General features: G+C 30.5%; 1 protein-coding gene across 4 annotated transcripts in view; it reads right to left on the reverse strand.

Annotated features, from left to right (window-relative positions):
- TLK2 (tousled like kinase 2) overlaps window positions 1–17,495 on the reverse strand; it is a 136,102-nt gene that overhangs the window by 60,842 nt on the left and 57,765 nt on the right. For all 4 annotated transcript variants that reach the window (XM_074260937.1, XM_074260938.1, XM_074260935.1 and 1 more), the window contains 2 exons: window positions 14,483–14,593; window positions 11,382–11,518 (listed from right to left, as the gene is read on the reverse strand). In XM_074260937.1, the coding sequence (XP_074117038.1) occupies window positions 11,382–11,518; window positions 14,483–14,593 (248 nt within the window). The remainder of the gene's footprint in view (window positions 1–11,381; window positions 11,519–14,482; window positions 14,594–17,495) is intronic.

A 17,495-nucleotide genomic window follows, 5' to 3' on the forward strand; every position in this document is an offset into this window, starting at 1 on the left:
TCAAATGAATCACCAGGTAGAAGGTAAACAAAATATGAGCTGCTGAGCTGTCTAAACATCTTTGGGAAAATCTTGAGCAATGTAGATGAAGGATAATAGAACTTAAATATAAAAAACAAATGATGGGGGTAGCTAGAAGGTGCAGTGGATAGAACATGGATCCTGAAGTCAGGAGGACCTGAATTCAAATCCAAACTCAGACACTTATCGCTTATTAGCTGTGTGACTCTATACAAGTCACTAACCCCAAATGTGTCACCAAAAATGAAACAATTCGTCAATATTACAACAATTATCATAACCACTTTACATTAGCTATAAAACTCAAAATGTTTTTGAGTGCTCTCTGAAATCATGGACAATTCAATAGATGCTTTATAACAAAGTGGGCATAAAAACAATACTTTCTACAACAAGCAGAATTTTTAAAAAAGCATTATCAACATTTATAGAGAGAGAAATGAAAAAACACTTAAGTGTTTCTTCATATCATGCTGGTCCTACTGCATTCCTCAAGATTATGTTCAAAAACCCAATAATGTGTCTTGGCAGACCCTGAGATTGGATTATTTACATTTGCTATTACTGATTGTGTTAATGTAGGAATTTTATATTTTTTCTAAATATTCATTTATTACATTTAAGTTGATATAACTTGGCTAAATAGTTTAGAATAATTTTCTTTATTTTCTCCTCATTTGTTGGGAAAATTTCGTTACTTTTTTGTTGTTGTTGAGGTAATTGGGATTAAGTGACTTACCCAGGGTCACATAGCCAGGAAGTGTTAAGTGTCTGAGGCCAGATTTGAACTTAGGTCCTCCTGACTTCAGGGCTGGTGCTTTCTCTACTAGGCCAACTAGCAGTAAGAAAAGCTGAAAACAATGCCCTCTCTAACAAAGATGCAGAGCCCACTTTAACATAAAGTTAAATGTCAAGAAGCTGGCTAGTCAAAGAAGGAAACAGAAACACACACACACACACACACACACACACACAGACACTGACTAGAAGACAATTAAATCAAAACAGCTACATGCAAAGAATGAAAGAAAAATGTTAATTGATGATGTACCTAAAGAGCATTTCTGGATGATGTCAAAAATGATTTTAAAAATCAAATAAGAGTGGCCCAGTGGATAGAGCACCAGCCTTGAATTCAGGAGGACCCGAGTTCAAATCTGATCTCAGACACTTAACACTTCCTAGCTGTGTGACCCTGGGCAAGTCACTTAACCCCAGCCTCAGGAAAAAAAAACAAAAACCAAATAAGAGGGAAAAGAAGAATTAGGGAAAAATAAATAAGAATAAAGCAAGAAAATCATGAAAAGAGAGTCAACAGCTTGGTTAAAAGAGGCACAGATCACTGACTTCTGATTACCTTAAAATAATTATGAAATGAAAAAAAAAAGACACAAAAATACACTGAAGCAAAAGAACTTTTCAAAGAGCAGAACTAGCCAAATAGAAAATACAAAAGCTCATTAATAATTACTTAAAAATCAGAAGTGGGCAAGTGGAATTTAAAAAAGAAAATATAAACTATCTCACTGGAAAAATAATTAAGTTGGAAAACAAACTGAGAAGAAAGAGCTTAGCCATCATCTTTCAAGAAATTATTATTAAAGAAAGCTGTCTTGATACTTTAGAAATAAAAGGTAAAACAGAAATTGAAAGCATCTAATGATACCCTCTTGAGAGATTCCAAAATGAGAGATCGCAAGAATATTACAGCAAAATTCCAACGTTCCCAAGTAAAGGGAAAAAAAAATTGCTAATAGTCAGAAGAAACAATTCAAACATCACAGAGCCCCACTTAGGATAACTAAGATTTAGCAGCTTCTACAATAAAGGAACAGAGAGCTTGGATGTGATTATTTTGGAAAGTAAAAAAGGAGCTAGGATTCCTACAAAGAATCACCTGTCCAGTAAAACTGAAAATAACAGGAATAGTGGTGAACATTTCATGAAATAGAGGACTTCAAGTATTCCTGATTTAAAAAAAAAAAAAAGTAAACTAGAGATATATTTGAAAATCAAATTTTCTATTTAAGACTCAAAAGAAGCATTAAATGTTTAAGCATGATGTGGCAGCCTTTTTTGTAATGACAAACTGATTCAAACCAGTTCCAATTGTTTAGTAATGAAGAGAGCCATCTACACCCAGAGAGAGGACTGTGGGAACTGAGTATGGTTCACAACATAACATTTTCACTTTTTTTTTTGGTTGCTTGCTTGCATTTTATTTTATTCTATTTTCCTGATTTGATTTGATTTCTCTTGTGCAGCAAAATAATTGTAAAAATGTGTATGCATATCCTGGATTTAACATATATTTCTACCATGTTTAAAATATGTTGGACTACTTGCCATTTAGGGGAGAGCATGGAGGAAAGGTGGGGGAAAATGGAACACATGGTTTTGTACAGGCTAATGTTGAAGAATTGTCCATGCATTATGCTTTGAAAAATAAACAGCTTTAATACAGGGGGGTAAAATAAAGTAAAAAAGGTAAACATGAAAACATGTAAACATGAAAGTCCATAAGAAGGGATTCAAAAAGGCTAAACTATTTACAATCCTATATGGGAAGATGATAAACATAACTTTTAACCTCATCATTAAGGCAATTAGAGGGAATATCTATAGACTGAAAACATGCATGTTAACTGACTTTAAAGAAGATTTTTTAAAAATTAAAGTGTCAGAAAGGATACTGTGAGAATGAGGAATAGCAAAGTACAATGGATTAAATTTATCTCCCATAAAAGAGGCATGAAATGAAATGAAATACAAATCTTGCTCTCATCAAACTTAATTCAAGAAAAGTAATAATATACACACTTAGTTGATGTACAAATCTATCCTGGACCGTGGAGGAGAATAATATAATGGAGGAGGGTCTGACAAAAGGGCTGATTGGGGGAGGAAATGGACAAAAGCAAAACTTTTCTGAGGTGGGACAGTGAAATGAGAGAGGTGGGGGGAGGAGACTGAATATAATGACGGGAAATACACAGCTAGCAATCACAACTGACTATGAATGGGATAAACTCACAAACTAGCAGAAAACAATATAGATTAGAAAACAATCTAACAATATGTGGTTCACAAGAAACTCTTAATAAGAAGATACACAGAATAAAGGTAAAAGGCTGAAGCAGAATCAACTCTGCTTCACCCCTAGAGTTAAAAAAAAGAGAGGGGTAGAAATCATGATCCTAGATAAAGCAAATATAGATGTAAAAAGAGAAAAGCAGAGAAACTATGTTTTATTAAAAACCACCATAGATAATGAAGTAATATTAAAACAAAAAAGACATGCACAAATGATTTTGCATCAAAATTCTTTAAGAAAAAAGTAAATGATAATTTATACTTTAACATATTTAACATGTATTGGTCAACATGCCATCTTGGGGGGGAGGGGAGGAGGGGAAAAATTAGAACAAAAGGTTTGGCAATTATCAATATTGTAAAATTACCCATGCATATATCTGGTAAATAAAAACTATTAAAAAAAAAAAAAGTAAATGAGTTACAAGAGGAAACAAAAATACTGTACTAATGGGGACCTCTCAACTTTCTATTCTCAGAACTAGGTAAATCTAACAACAATAACAAAAACCAATAAAGATATTAAGGATATGAATACAATTTTAGAAAAGATACAAATTACATTCAATAAAGGGCTTATGGCAACATACACTAAAATTAATTGGAAACTAAATAATCCAATCCTAAAAAAGAGATCAAAGAACATCATAGAAACAAATAATTACATTAAAGAGAATGTCAACAGAGGTAACATTTATGGGATGCAGCCCAAGTAGCACACTAAGTGAACTTAAACATGTCAATAAAACATAGAAAAAGAAGATCAATAAATTGGACATGCCACTAAAAGACTAAAAAATTAAAAATCTCCAATTAAATGCTAAAAAAAAAAAAAAGAAAATAGAAACAAATTATGAGTACCAAAAATGAAAAGGGTGAATTAACCACTAAGGGAAAAGAAAATCAAATAATTTTTAGTTCTCTTTTAATGTCCTGACCCAGTTTCCCTAATTGTCCTCAGTTACTCTGCCCCAAAACCCCAGGCTATACTCATTCCCTCTTAATGTTTGATAGGATTAAGGTCTGATCTTCAGGCTATAATCATTCCTTCTTAAGGTTTGATGGGATAAAGGTCTATCCACTTTAGACATCATTAGAATATCAGAAGCTTCTCCAGTACCTCCCTCTATTATGTCATCCTAGATGCATCCCACCCTTATTAGGTCATCTTTATTAGATCATCAGCATCTCAGGTACCTCCCCCATTATGTCATTTTTCTTGTTGCCCTATAAAAGAATCTTGTATTGGACATTCACTGCTGGATTCTTGGAGATGATAGTCTCATTCAGTCCTAGGACCAAACCATGGATCCATTTGGTCGCAGTAAATCACTCCTTTTCAAATAAATTATTAAATTGTTCTCTAATCTCTATCCTGCCTGTTTCTCCGGCTTTACATAAGGAGTTATTTTGCCCAATTACATATCAATAAATCTAATAATCTAAGTGAATTAATGTTTATAAAAAATAAAAGCTACCCATATTTACAGAAAAGGGAATACGATATTTAAATAACCCTTAGAAAAAGAAATTGAACAAGTTATCAATGAGTTTCATTCATAAGTAAATTCTACCATGTAATATGTAAAGAATATTTGATTCTAATACTACAAAAACACTATATGAAAAAATAGACAAAAGAATTCTACTAAATTCCTTTTGACATAAACATAATATGCTGATAACTAAATGAGTAAAAGCAAAGACAAAGAAAACTGTATACCAATTTCCCTATGAATATAGATACAAGAAAATTCAAATAAAATACTAGCAAAAAGATTAAAGCAATATATTAAAAAATATCACTATGAGTAGGTAGCATTTATTATGTTAGGAATGCAAGCCTGGTTCAATATTTTAATAAACTATCAGCATAGTTAACCATATTGAAGAAGGGACTCCAAAACACTTTAAAACTCCTTAAAGGTCAGATTCTCCTTGAATCCTGGCCTCTGTAAAACATCCTGAGAGGCAGGCCCCACCCCCATTGATAACTTACTAATGATTAAGCTTCCTATTGAATTAAAGACTCATTCAATTCTATCCAAATTCAGCTCAAGCTGGGCCCAGCCCTATCAAGAGCAATCCCCAGCTTGTAGCCAAGGCTTACAAAAGGGACAATCTAAAACCCTCTCTTTGCAGAGGTCCTAACATGCCATGCCATGGTATGCTATGCTCAGGAAACCTCTGTCCACTGGAATAATATTCTCTTCTAGTGCTATCCTCTCTTTATCTCCCTCATCTATTTCCCTAATGAGATTTCTTTAAACTCTACTTCTCTGCCAGGACTCCTCCACTACTTTCTGGACTTTGCCACTATGGAATTCAACCTTTCTATTCATGCATAGTAAAGGCTGTCTTCCCAATGCCTTTTATCAATCTAGGTTTTCAGTTTTGTAAATTCCTTTACAAAGACTCTCTGTGCTGCCAGAAAGGGGGCTCCCCAAAACTCCCTCAAAAAATCTTGCACTGAATCCCAAGGGGAGTATAAGGGAGCCAAACCTCTCCATTTGGTTCTCTGAACCCCAAACCTACCACTAGACTTTATCATTTAACTCCCCAACCACCATGAACCCTAATCTCATTTTGGTTCCCTAAAGTTAAACCTCATCATTTGGTTTCCTGACCAAAGGGAACCCCCAAACCTAAACCTCATCAATATCATATTTAAAAATATCAGCATAATTAACCTTATCAATAACAAAAACAACAAAAATTATATAATTATCACTACAGATGTGGAAAAAGGTTTTGTTAACACTCATTTCTACACAGGAAAATATCAAAATAAATGAAGCTTTCCTTATGTAGCATCTATCTAAAATAATTAACAAACATTATCTAAAATAGGGATAAGCTAGTCTTCCCAATAAGATGGGATTAATGCAAGAAGGCCCATTACCAGAATTGTTATTCAATATTGTACTAGAAATGTTAGCTTAATGATAAAAGAAGAAAAATAAATTAAAGGAATTGGAATAGGCAAACAAAACTGTCAGTCTTTACAGATAATATAATGGTATAGAGAGAATCTTAAAGAATCTAGTGAAAATTAGTTTAAAAATCAATGACTTCATAAAAGTTACAGGATACAAAATAAATCCACATAAATCATTACTATTTTTATATATTACTAACAATCTCCAGCAGCAAGAAAGAAAAATCATATTAAAAACAAATGTAGACAATATAAAATACTTGGGAGCCTATCTACCAAGACAAACTCAGGGCCTACTAGCACAATGATAAACTACTTTTAATAAAAATTTGATCAGATCTAAACATGTGGAAAAATATTAATTGCTCAGGAGTAGGCCAATATTGTGGGAAAAAAAATTACAATCCTATCTAAATTAAATTCACTTATTCAGTACTATGCCAATAAAACTATCAAAAATTATTTTACAGTTATAAAAAAGTGACAGAATTCATATATAAGAACAAAAGTTCAAGAAGATCAAAATAATTAATTTTTAAAAGATGAAAGAGGGTAGTATAACAACTAGATTTCAAACTGTATTACAAAGTAGCAATTATCAAAACAATCTGATAATAATGCTCATTAATAGAATGGTGGATTAGTGGAATAGATTAGGTATACAACAAACATTGGCAAATGCCTATAGTATCTAGTGTTTGATATGCAAAAAGTCTAAGCTTTAAGGATGAGAACTCATTACTTGATAAAAATTTCCAGGAAAATTAGGAAAAAAAAACTATCTACTATACCAACATTTCACACGATATACCAGGACAAGGTCAAAATGGGCATGCAATTTATATATTATATAAATATGCATAAAATATATATTATAAATATATATAAAGGTTGATATCATAAGCAAATAAGGAGAACATGGAATACTTTGCTAATTAGATTTATGGATAAAGAAAGAATTTATGACCAAAAAAAAGATAGCATTTTGAAATGTAAAATAAACAATTGTGATTACTTCAAAGTAAAAGATTTTTCTGCACAAACAAAATAATTTCAGCCAAAATTAGATGGAAAACAAATTAGAGGAGAAAAAGTTTATAGTATGCTTCTTTAATAAATGCCTCATTTCTCAAATATGTAGAGAATTGAGTCAAATTTATTAAAACACGTCATTCTTCAACTGATAGTCAAAGGAAACAGATAATTTTCAGAATTAGAAATAAATGCTACTTATAATCTCATTAAAAATACTGTAAATCTTAACTGACTAAAGAAATGTAAATTAAAATAATCTAAAGCACCATTTCATACCCATCAGATTGACTAATCTGACAAAAAGAAAAAGACAGATGTTTTCAGAAAAACCTGAATTTAAATGAAATGATGGAACAATCCTGTTCCTATAGATCAACTGTGAATGATTTACCTGTTCTTATCAATGCAAAGATTCAAAACAATTCTGAAAGGTTTATGAAGAAAAGCTATCCAGCTCCAGAGAAAGAACTGATGAAGTCTAATTGTAGATCAAAGCATATTTTTAATTTTTTTTTTAGCAGTGAGGTGGAGATGGGTTTAGTGTCTGCATTTTCTTTTGCAAGAAAGCTAATATAAAAATATATTTTGCATGCCTACATAAGTATAATGTGCATCAAACTACATGTCATCGTGGGGAGAGGTAGGAGAGAAAGAAGAGAGAAAAAGTATTTGGAACTTAAAATTTTAAATATAAAAGTTAAAAACTTTTTACATGTAATTTAAAAAATAAAATGTATATTGCCATTATTTTTAGGTTATGAAAAATTTTATCATTTTATATATTTATTTGCCCTATTCCGTGTTATAACAATTGGTTTTTTTTTCCCCCAAAACTGTCCTTGTCACCCTCCCTTACCTTCCCTCCCCCAAGAAAGTAAACAATCAGATATAGGTTATGCACTGCTAAAAATAAATAAATAAATAAATAAATAAGAATAAAAATTTAAAAAGTGAAAGACTAAAATACTCCACTAATAGCTGAGTTCCTAAGGAACTGAGGTGAAATTGACATTTTAAATAAAAACAAAACCAAACCCCTAAGTACTAGGAAAAAACAAACAAACAAAAAACCACCCTCAGGGTAAAAAGAAAGAATCTCAATTTTAACTACAGTAAATTCTTTTTAAGGTCTTCAACTGCCTGAGCAAAAAGAAATTCTAACACAACTATGATAAAAATGAAATACATCAGACACCAAAGAAAAAGCCTAAACTCTTAAGATTTCTCACACCTTCTTTAAGTGATTAAAGAAAAGGCTTCTCAGTCCCCTCTCTTAATCAAAAAGAAAGGGCTTCAACTTGGGTATCTGTGGTGAAGGAAGATCACATAGGCAAAGGTAATGCTCTCAACTTGATTTGAATATGAGAATAGGGGAGACGTAGAACACAATTGCTCACTATTTGAACAACAAAAATGAGCAATAATCAAAGGCTTTTATGATGGCCGCAAGACCAAAGCATAATGAACTCAAAAGGGTGCTATCAAAACGCCCAAAAAAAAAAAAAAAAAAAAAAAAAAAAAGCTTTCCCATAAGAACAAAGAAAAGGAAATTAATGGGAAATTTTATTAGCAATTGAACTGGAAAACAAAGTAAAGAGAAATAACTTAATAATCAGGATTACCTGAAATCGATGACCAATGAAGATCCTGGATATCACATTTTAAAAAAATCATTAAAATTATCTAGATATGGTATAACAAGATGATAATATGAAAACAGAAAGAATTTACCAACCACTTACTCAAAGAAACCCCAAAATGAAAATTCCTAAGAAATTCAATACTAAAGTCATTAAACTTCCTAATCAAAGAAAAAATATTGTAAGCATCTAGAAAGAAAGATTTCAAATAATGAGTTCAGCAGATATTTCTTTAAAGAGGTAAGGAATATGGAATAAGATATTCCTAAAAGGCAAAAAATGAAGGTCTACAACCACTAACTTACTCAACAAAATCATCCTACAAATGAAATGCTCTATTCCAGATGAGGAAAAAACCCTATAAATCAGAAATTATAAAGGGCAGGAGAGGACATATTAAAGAAAGACAAAAGAAAATGATAGAACTTAATACATCAGAGTTATGTGAAAGTAGAACTATATGTAAACATGGAAGGAGTGAGGGAAATGAATGTCACTTAAATTTCATTTTCATCTAAATTGGTTAAAGGAGGGAAGAACATACACATATCGAGTTTAGTGTAGAAATATAACTAGCTTAACAGGAAAGATAAGAACAGAAATAAGGGCTAATAAAATATGGAGGATACACTCAGGGAATTATATTTAAAAAAACAAACACAAAACTTAAGTTCGGAAAGAATAAAGAAATAGAAGGAAAAAAATTGAACAAGGAGTGAAGAATACAGAGAGTAGAAAAAGATAAGAGAAAAGAATCAAGGAAAATACATATTTAACATCTTAATTGTAAAGAGAATAAACTCACCAATAACATGGAAGAAGTTAAAAATAATAACCACAATAATAAATTATATATATACATACACATTGTCTACTATTACACTCTTTACTATATTACACACTTTACAAATATGGTTTCATTTGAGCCTCATAATAAATCTGGCAGGTAAATATTGTTATATTATTCCCATTTTTACAAATGAAGAAACCAAAGCAAATATAAGGTTAAGTGACTTGTCCCTGGATACACAGCTAGTTGTCTGAGGTCAAATGTGATCCTGAGTCTTTCTGATTTCAGATCTAGTTCTATATTCACTGAACTATTAAGCTGCAGAACAGATTAGAAAGCAAAATGAAACAATACATTTTTAAGTAAGAAATACATTTTAAATAAAGGAAGGATAGAAGGAAGAAAGGAAGATTTGATCAACACAATGATCAAGCTAATTCTTTAGGCCTCAAGATAGAGCATGCTGCCCAACTTCTGTCAGAGAAGTGATGAATTCAAAGTACAGATTCAGATTTTTTTTAAAGACATGTCAAATGCAAAATTTCTTTTATACTAACTATACATATCTGTAAGATCTATTTTGTTTTTCTTGTTTCCTTAATGGATGGCATGGAAGGTTAGAAAATGGGAGAAAAGGCTGATCTATAAATATAAAAGTAAAAGTTTTCTATAATTGGATAGATATTTTTTAAAATAAATTCTAGACTAAATAAACTTAATTAATGCTGAAGAACTAATGGGTCAAGAAAAAAAAAAGAAATGTAGAAAAAAAAAAATCACAGAAAAGAAAAGTTCACTTAAAATGATGACAACAATGAGAAACATTCCAAAATGTGGTGTTATAGTCATGAGTTTTTCTTTTACTTTCTTTTTTTTTTTTCTCCCAATGGGAAATATAGAGTAGGAGAGAAAAGAGATTTTTGTTTTAAGGGAAAGAGTTACTAAAAAAGTGAAATGCGGTATGTGTTTTCAAACAAGTAAACTATTATTATCAGTTTCACTTTTGTTTCAAAATACATTTCCTACAGTGGGATTATTGTGTAAATTGTATACTTTAATAATAAAATAAATTAAACTTTAAACAATTAAAAAAAAAAAAAAAAGATCACTTCAATAGAGAGTTTTGTTTTGGAAGGTTCTTTTGATGACATGAAACAGAATGCAATTCTTTTGCATTCAAAGAGACCACAACCACATATTTGGTCTAAAGGACAATTCTGAAGGATACAAAAACTCAAAACACTTGTAAAGTACTAGGGAGATGCTCCTTTCAAAAAACAAAAATAAAAGCAAAGTTAAGTCTCATTTCCCTTCTGTAGACAATGACTATGGCTTCAGTACTGTATCATTTCAAGACCCATGTTTGAAAAGACTGGTTGAAACAGGTACAGATGGTGCTGCTAATAACCCCCAATCATCTGCAGCACATACTCTCAGGTGGAAAAGTATCTAAATTTATTACATTTATTACTTCTTAATGTCTAAGTTTCATTTTGAATTTCAGCCTACTTTTTGCTATCTAAAGCTTCTGTAGATATAGAAACAAATTCAGCATAGCTTTTGTAAAAATACTACACACACTTGAAAACCAAAAAGTCAAGCTATTAATGTTCTTTTATTTAGACTTAATTTCTAAAAAAACTTTTCCTATAGTTTTTCCTTTGACATACTGTTTCAAATACTATTCTCTGAACTAAATTTCTCTATATTCTCTTACAATGACCAAAACTAGATTAAAAAAAAAAATCAATGAACATAAAAAGTATTTAAATTTTTTTTACTAAACACTAACAAAAATCAAAAGACAAAAATATTGATTATCAAAACGGACATTTTTTAACCTAATTCAGGAAAATAAACTTACTTGATAAGATTTTGAAAAGCATAACCATCTGTCCACTGTTCAGTGAAAGAGGCTCCATGTCGGACAGTAGTGAAGTGACCTAGTCTCAAACGGTCCTGCATGCTTTTATCCCTGCATGCCATCTTCTCTTGCTTTGACTAAACAAACAAAATGGGAATGAAAGAACATACAAGAATTCCTGGAGCTAATAATAAGATAGAGAGATAGGCCTGCCCCATCTAAAAACATTTAAATAACACCTTGTTTAACAATGGTAACAAACAATATTGTAGTAACAATAAATACTAATACCCAGTTTTCTAGCAGAATGAAATAGTTTAGATCTCAACTTCTTAAACTGCAATTCATTTGTTCATATGGGCTTTCTTACATGAATGTGGTCATGAAATTATGATTTATTATCAGTAAATGTTTAATTTGTCTAGCTAATTTATAAACCTATCTACCCAGAGTAATGAAATAGTAATCACAATTGGAAAAGTTTTTTAAAATCTCTTCTATATAACTTGATCTTCTAGATGAAAATCATAATTTTTGCAATCAATTCCTTCTTTATAATGTTTATATATATATATTAACTCTAACTCTTCTTTTCTTTTAAGTAATGTATTTTTTAGTCCAAAGGACTATCAAACTGTGCATACTCTATTGTATGTCTGTCTCTACTGAGACTGTATCCAAAACAGAGCATTAAAAATAAATAAATAAATAAATAAATAAATAAATAAATAAATAAATAAATAAATAAATAAATAGATGGATAGATAGATAGATAGGGCTCATAGGTGCCAAAATGTTTGTGGTAGCTCTTTTGCAGTGACAACTAACTGGATATTAAATGGTTGTCCCTCAATTGGGAGAATGGCTGAATAAGTTATGGCATATGAATGTAATTAAATATTGCTGTTATGTAAAAATTGATGACAAGGCTGAATTCAGAAAAACTTGAAAAGGCTTACATGGACTGATGCTAAGTGAAGTGACCAGAAACAAGAGAACACAGCACAGTAACAACAAGATTATATGATGACCAACCATAATGGACTTGGGTCTTTTCAATAATAAAATGATCCAAGGCAATTCCAATAAGCTTGGAATGGAAAGTGTCATCTGCATCCAGAGAGAACTATGGAGACTAAATGAAAGCATAGTATTTTCCCTTTTTTTGTTATTGTTTGTTTGCTTGGGTCTTTTTTTTCTTTCTTATGTTTTTTCTCTTTTGTTCAGTTTTTTCTTGTGCAGCAAGACGAATATGGAAATATGTTTAAAAGAATTGCATGTTTAACCTTTATGGGATTGCTTGGTGTCTTGGGGAGGAGGGAAGGAAGAAGAGGAGAAAAATTTGGAAGGTTTTACAAAGTTGAATTTGAAAACTATCTTTGCATGTATTTGGAAAAATAAAATACTATATAAAATTTTATTTTATTGATTTCTTTTGTTTTTTAAAACTTTTAAAAAAATCTTAAAAAAAAAAACTTCCCTTGTCACAAATGAAAATAACCACACAAAAACAATCATGATTGAATTTTACAAAAGATATAATATATTATCCCATAGTAGGTAGAAGGGTTCATTAATTGTTCCCTGGGATCTTTATTTTTTTAATTCTGAATTTAAAATACTATTTTAAAAATTAATTTCCATACAAGCACTAAAAGAATATTAATATTAATAAAAATATTTTGACAAAACTATAAATTTCACACTACTTTTTTTTTTTTAAGTGTGTAAATTTTATACTTTCAACTTTAAATGCCTGTCTGGACTTAGTTCTGATCTTCCTTTAATTCTCTTCCTTTTTTTTTTGTTAAAAAATTGCTAAAGGGTCCTCTTTTTTGGCATCATCAATGCTAATATCCTGTCTCTCTATGTCCACTAAATATAAAAAAAAACCCATGAAAAATATGCAAAGCAAATACAACACAAAGTGGTCATGTACAAAAATTATATGCCTCTTTCTATACTATGAATCCATTACCTTTCTTGTCAGGAAATGAGTAACATTTCATCACAGGGTCATCTGGAGATAAGGTTTGGTCACTGCTTTGATCAAAGTTCCTGAGTTATTTCAAAGTTGTTTTTCTTTACAATATTATTTATTGTCCTTCTAAAAACTGTTTGGGTTTTTCACTTCACAGTGTATCAACTCATAGTACCTTGAATTTTTTTTTTAATCGTCTTTCAACATTTCCTATAGCATATTAATATTCTACTATCTAAATATACTTCAATTTGTTCAGTCATTCTCTAACTGATATTACACTGATTATTTATTCATTTTTTGGTGGCTGTTTTTTTTCTTCTCCTTACTTCTTTAGGATTCAAGAAATTTATTTTGCTTGCAACTATCCTCTTTCCTCTCATTAATTTCTACTCATTTATGAGTAAAGTTGAATATATTATTATATGCAAGGCATTGCAGCAAACACCAGAAATACAAAAACAAAACTAAAATGGACCTTAAGTAACATACAATTTCACTAGAATCAAGGGTTAAAACAACTTTCATCAAGCTTACCCCAAACCCCTACAAAATGATCATCTTCATAGTCTTTTACCAGTAACCTTTCAGCTCATAGTACCTTTTTTTTTTTTTTTTTTTTTTAAAAGCACTTATTTTAGCACCAGTAACAAAGCCAAAATCTTACTTAGCTTACAAACTTTCTTTAGCTTCATGGGGAAAACAAACTTTTGGTTGTTGTCATTAAAGACCATTAAGTTTACATTTCCAAAGGAACTTCAATTGGACTTCATTTCTTTTGCCAATGCAGGTATTTTAGAATAAAAATATATATGATAGCATATGTAAAAACTATTCCTCATGTCACATGGAACAGAGTAACTAACAAAAACTTTTATACAATGGTTACAGGTAAAAGAACAGAATATATATAACAAAATGTTAAAGACTCACTTGGAACTATATAAAAAAAAATTCATTATCATAAGAAAGTGATACCTATCTAGGAGGGAAAATATAAATGGAAATGTAAGCAATAAAAACAGTTAAAAAAAAAAAATCTCTCCCTTCACCACCACCACCACCACTACTCCCCTACACTGCATTAAGTGGCTTTAAATACAAATTCCAGGTTACTAACCTTTTCTATAAGAAGTTTCTTACTCATTGTCACACATCTATTCAACCGTTCCTTGTATTTCTCTAGCATCTTTTGCTGTTCATCAATCTGCCGTCTCAAATCACAGTTTGCCTTCAAAAACAAATAAAATAGCTAATTAACTCTTAAGTTAATACTCAGGAAGAAAGTTTAGTAAAGTTAATTCTAGAATATAGAGAAAAGAAAAAGTGAATCAAAAGCTAAATAATCTGAAAAAAAGGAGATAAAAAATAACTTCACTTACCTCTTTAGGTCAAACAGACCTGAAAATAGCTGAACTGTGAGCTATCATTAGAACAAATAATGTTCCTCTCAGAAACTTACCTGACCTCTAAAATTTCTATTTCATCTAATTTGCTTAAATGTTTTTTAATTCTTATTTATATTTTATTCTGCTTGAAAAGTCATCAAAAACATAGATTCTCAGAACAATTGTCAAAAGTAGGTAATTGGTTCAAAAAGATATCCTTAGAATGTGTCACAAATTATTTCTATCTTTCATTTCAATTTCTCAAAAAACAACAGGAATTAAAATTGCCCTAAAACAAAAGGCATTCCTATGAGCAAATCATTCTACTATGCTATTCTAAAAAGGTTTAATACACAATACTCACACAATTTTTTTGGTCCTTGCTTCTGATGTATGACTAGAATAACTTATTCTACCTGGTGAAAAACTTGTACAACAGAAAAAATACTCTGAAAAATTCATGTCCCCTATTATTAGACAGAAAGGAAGCAAATAGCAAAACTTATAGCAATTCTGGTACTTTACAATGCCAGAAATTAATGACAGTGAGATCTTTCTTGGTATTAACTTTTACTATAATCAACATCAGGATTATATCAAAATTGGCATTTCTAAATCAAATGAAAGTGTAAGTAAAAAGTATTGTGAAAAATATGTAATATTACATGTCTTACCAGAATAACCTAAACATACTTTGGTTCAGTTTTCAAATGATCCATATGATGAGGCTCCTACTTCCAGAAAAAAGTGATTTCAGTCAATCCCGATAAATTTAAGTATAATCTCATCTTATTTTTTTCTCATACTATGACACCTTGATTTCATCAAAATTTGGAACACGAACACACACACACACACACACACAGATCCATGATCAAAATACTTAAACAAATCCTACCTCACTATGATAAAATATGTATTCTTTTGCAATCTTGAATTAAACAAATAAATACTACTAATGGAACCTAATTTTTTTTAACAAATAAAATACCTCTAAATATTTAATTGGCAGTGGGGGCTAAAAATCTTTAAGAAAGATTTCTAACTCTAGACTGTTTAATGCTAAGTCACAAAGATTAACAACAAAAATTTCAGAAATGTCTTTGAAACACAATTTAGATAGATATTATGACCTATGGGCTTAAGTTCTAATCTGGTTTGGAGATATATTACCAATTCACTAGGCTGTGTCAACATGTATATCTAAAATCTTTCTTGATACCATTTATAGTAGAGCTAAGAACTATAGAACATTAATTTTTGCTTGTTTTGAAAATTAATATTTTTTTACCTAACAAAAAAAAAAAACAAACAAACAAACAAAAATAACTAGTTAGTAATTTAAAACTGTGATTTGGTCTAATCTTAAAAAGAACAGTATATATCTCTTTTATTACTGGATTTCTAAGGATTGTTTTTTGTTTTTATTTTTTTTCCCCTCTTGAGTCTTGTCTGGGAGATAGCAAAACTACCTATAATAGACACAAAAGTTTTGAAATGGTCCAAAATGGAAGACTTGTGTCTGGCAAGAGTCCCAGTAAAGTTGTTATAAAAATATAGTAATATTAAGTTCTTTTGAAGACAAAAGGAAAATTAAGCTATTTTATATGCAATCACATTGTAATGATAGGCTATTTCAAAGTCTTCTTCTCTGGTTCTATTCTGAACACAAATTTCACTGTGTATTCCAATTTTGTGGTGATTATGGCAGAAAGAGGAGTAAACGGTGTCAAGTCATGACTTTCAGATCATCTAAAACCAGTAATTTAGCTCTTCATAATCTAAATGAGAAATATTGGTCTACTGATCAAAGACTAGTCACTCTAGAAAAACTGAATCAATTCAGTTTTAATCTTCTCACAAATGAAACACTATAATAAAGGAAGTTGCAGTGAAATGGAAGTAGGTCCACAGGTGGTTCTTAGGCAGGTAGAGATGGTTTTATCATGTCCAAATGCAATAAAAAATATAATTTAATGGGATAATGGGATATTTCATTGTCATTTACTTTAGATAAGCATTTGTAAAAGAGAGAGACAGAGACCATAATGAAATAACTGTGGTTTATGGTCTATCTGTTGCAGAGAATGTGAGAGTAGGCAAATTTTGTGTAGAACTCTGAAAGATCAAGAGAAAGATGGTAAAAATTATATGTCAGAAAACATAGTATAGGAGAGGCAAATCTCATGATTATTATCATGAATATTGTTTTTAAGAAGAGAATCAGAAACTTCTATCTATGAATGATGACAACTATCAAATGCCATGAAAAAATAAAATTGATTATAACAGGAAATGATTAGTTACCAAAACATCATTCCCAAATCAATTGCTTATATATAGTCAGATTTGTTAAACATTAAGATCAATATGAAACTGTGAGGGAAAAAAAAGATGAAGCTAGAACACTAAAAATTTCAACCTGATCCAGTGAAACAAGTCGTTATTGCCAAAGAAAGTCTGAAAAGCATCACCACGAGATCAGGGAGACCAAAAAACCTAGAAACCTAGTCAGCCAAAATGCTCAATTCCCTGGAGGAACTAAAAGAGATGGGGCAGCAACCAAAGTCAACTTTTCAAAGAATAACTCTGCTTGTAAAATCTTAAAAATGAGAATTGTAGAAGATGATGAGCAGCATATAACATTCCAAGGGCATTTAAGGAAGAAAATGAAAGAATAAGAAAAAAAATGGAGATTTCTAAGGATTTTTAAAAAATAATTCTGTACCATCAATTTTTTTAAGG

The sequence above is a fragment of the Sminthopsis crassicaudata genome, chromosome 4 (genome assembly GCF_048593235.1).
Source record: "Sminthopsis crassicaudata isolate SCR6 chromosome 4, ASM4859323v1, whole genome shotgun sequence".
NCBI classification, from domain to species: Eukaryota; Metazoa; Chordata; class Mammalia; order Dasyuromorphia; family Dasyuridae; genus Sminthopsis; species Sminthopsis crassicaudata.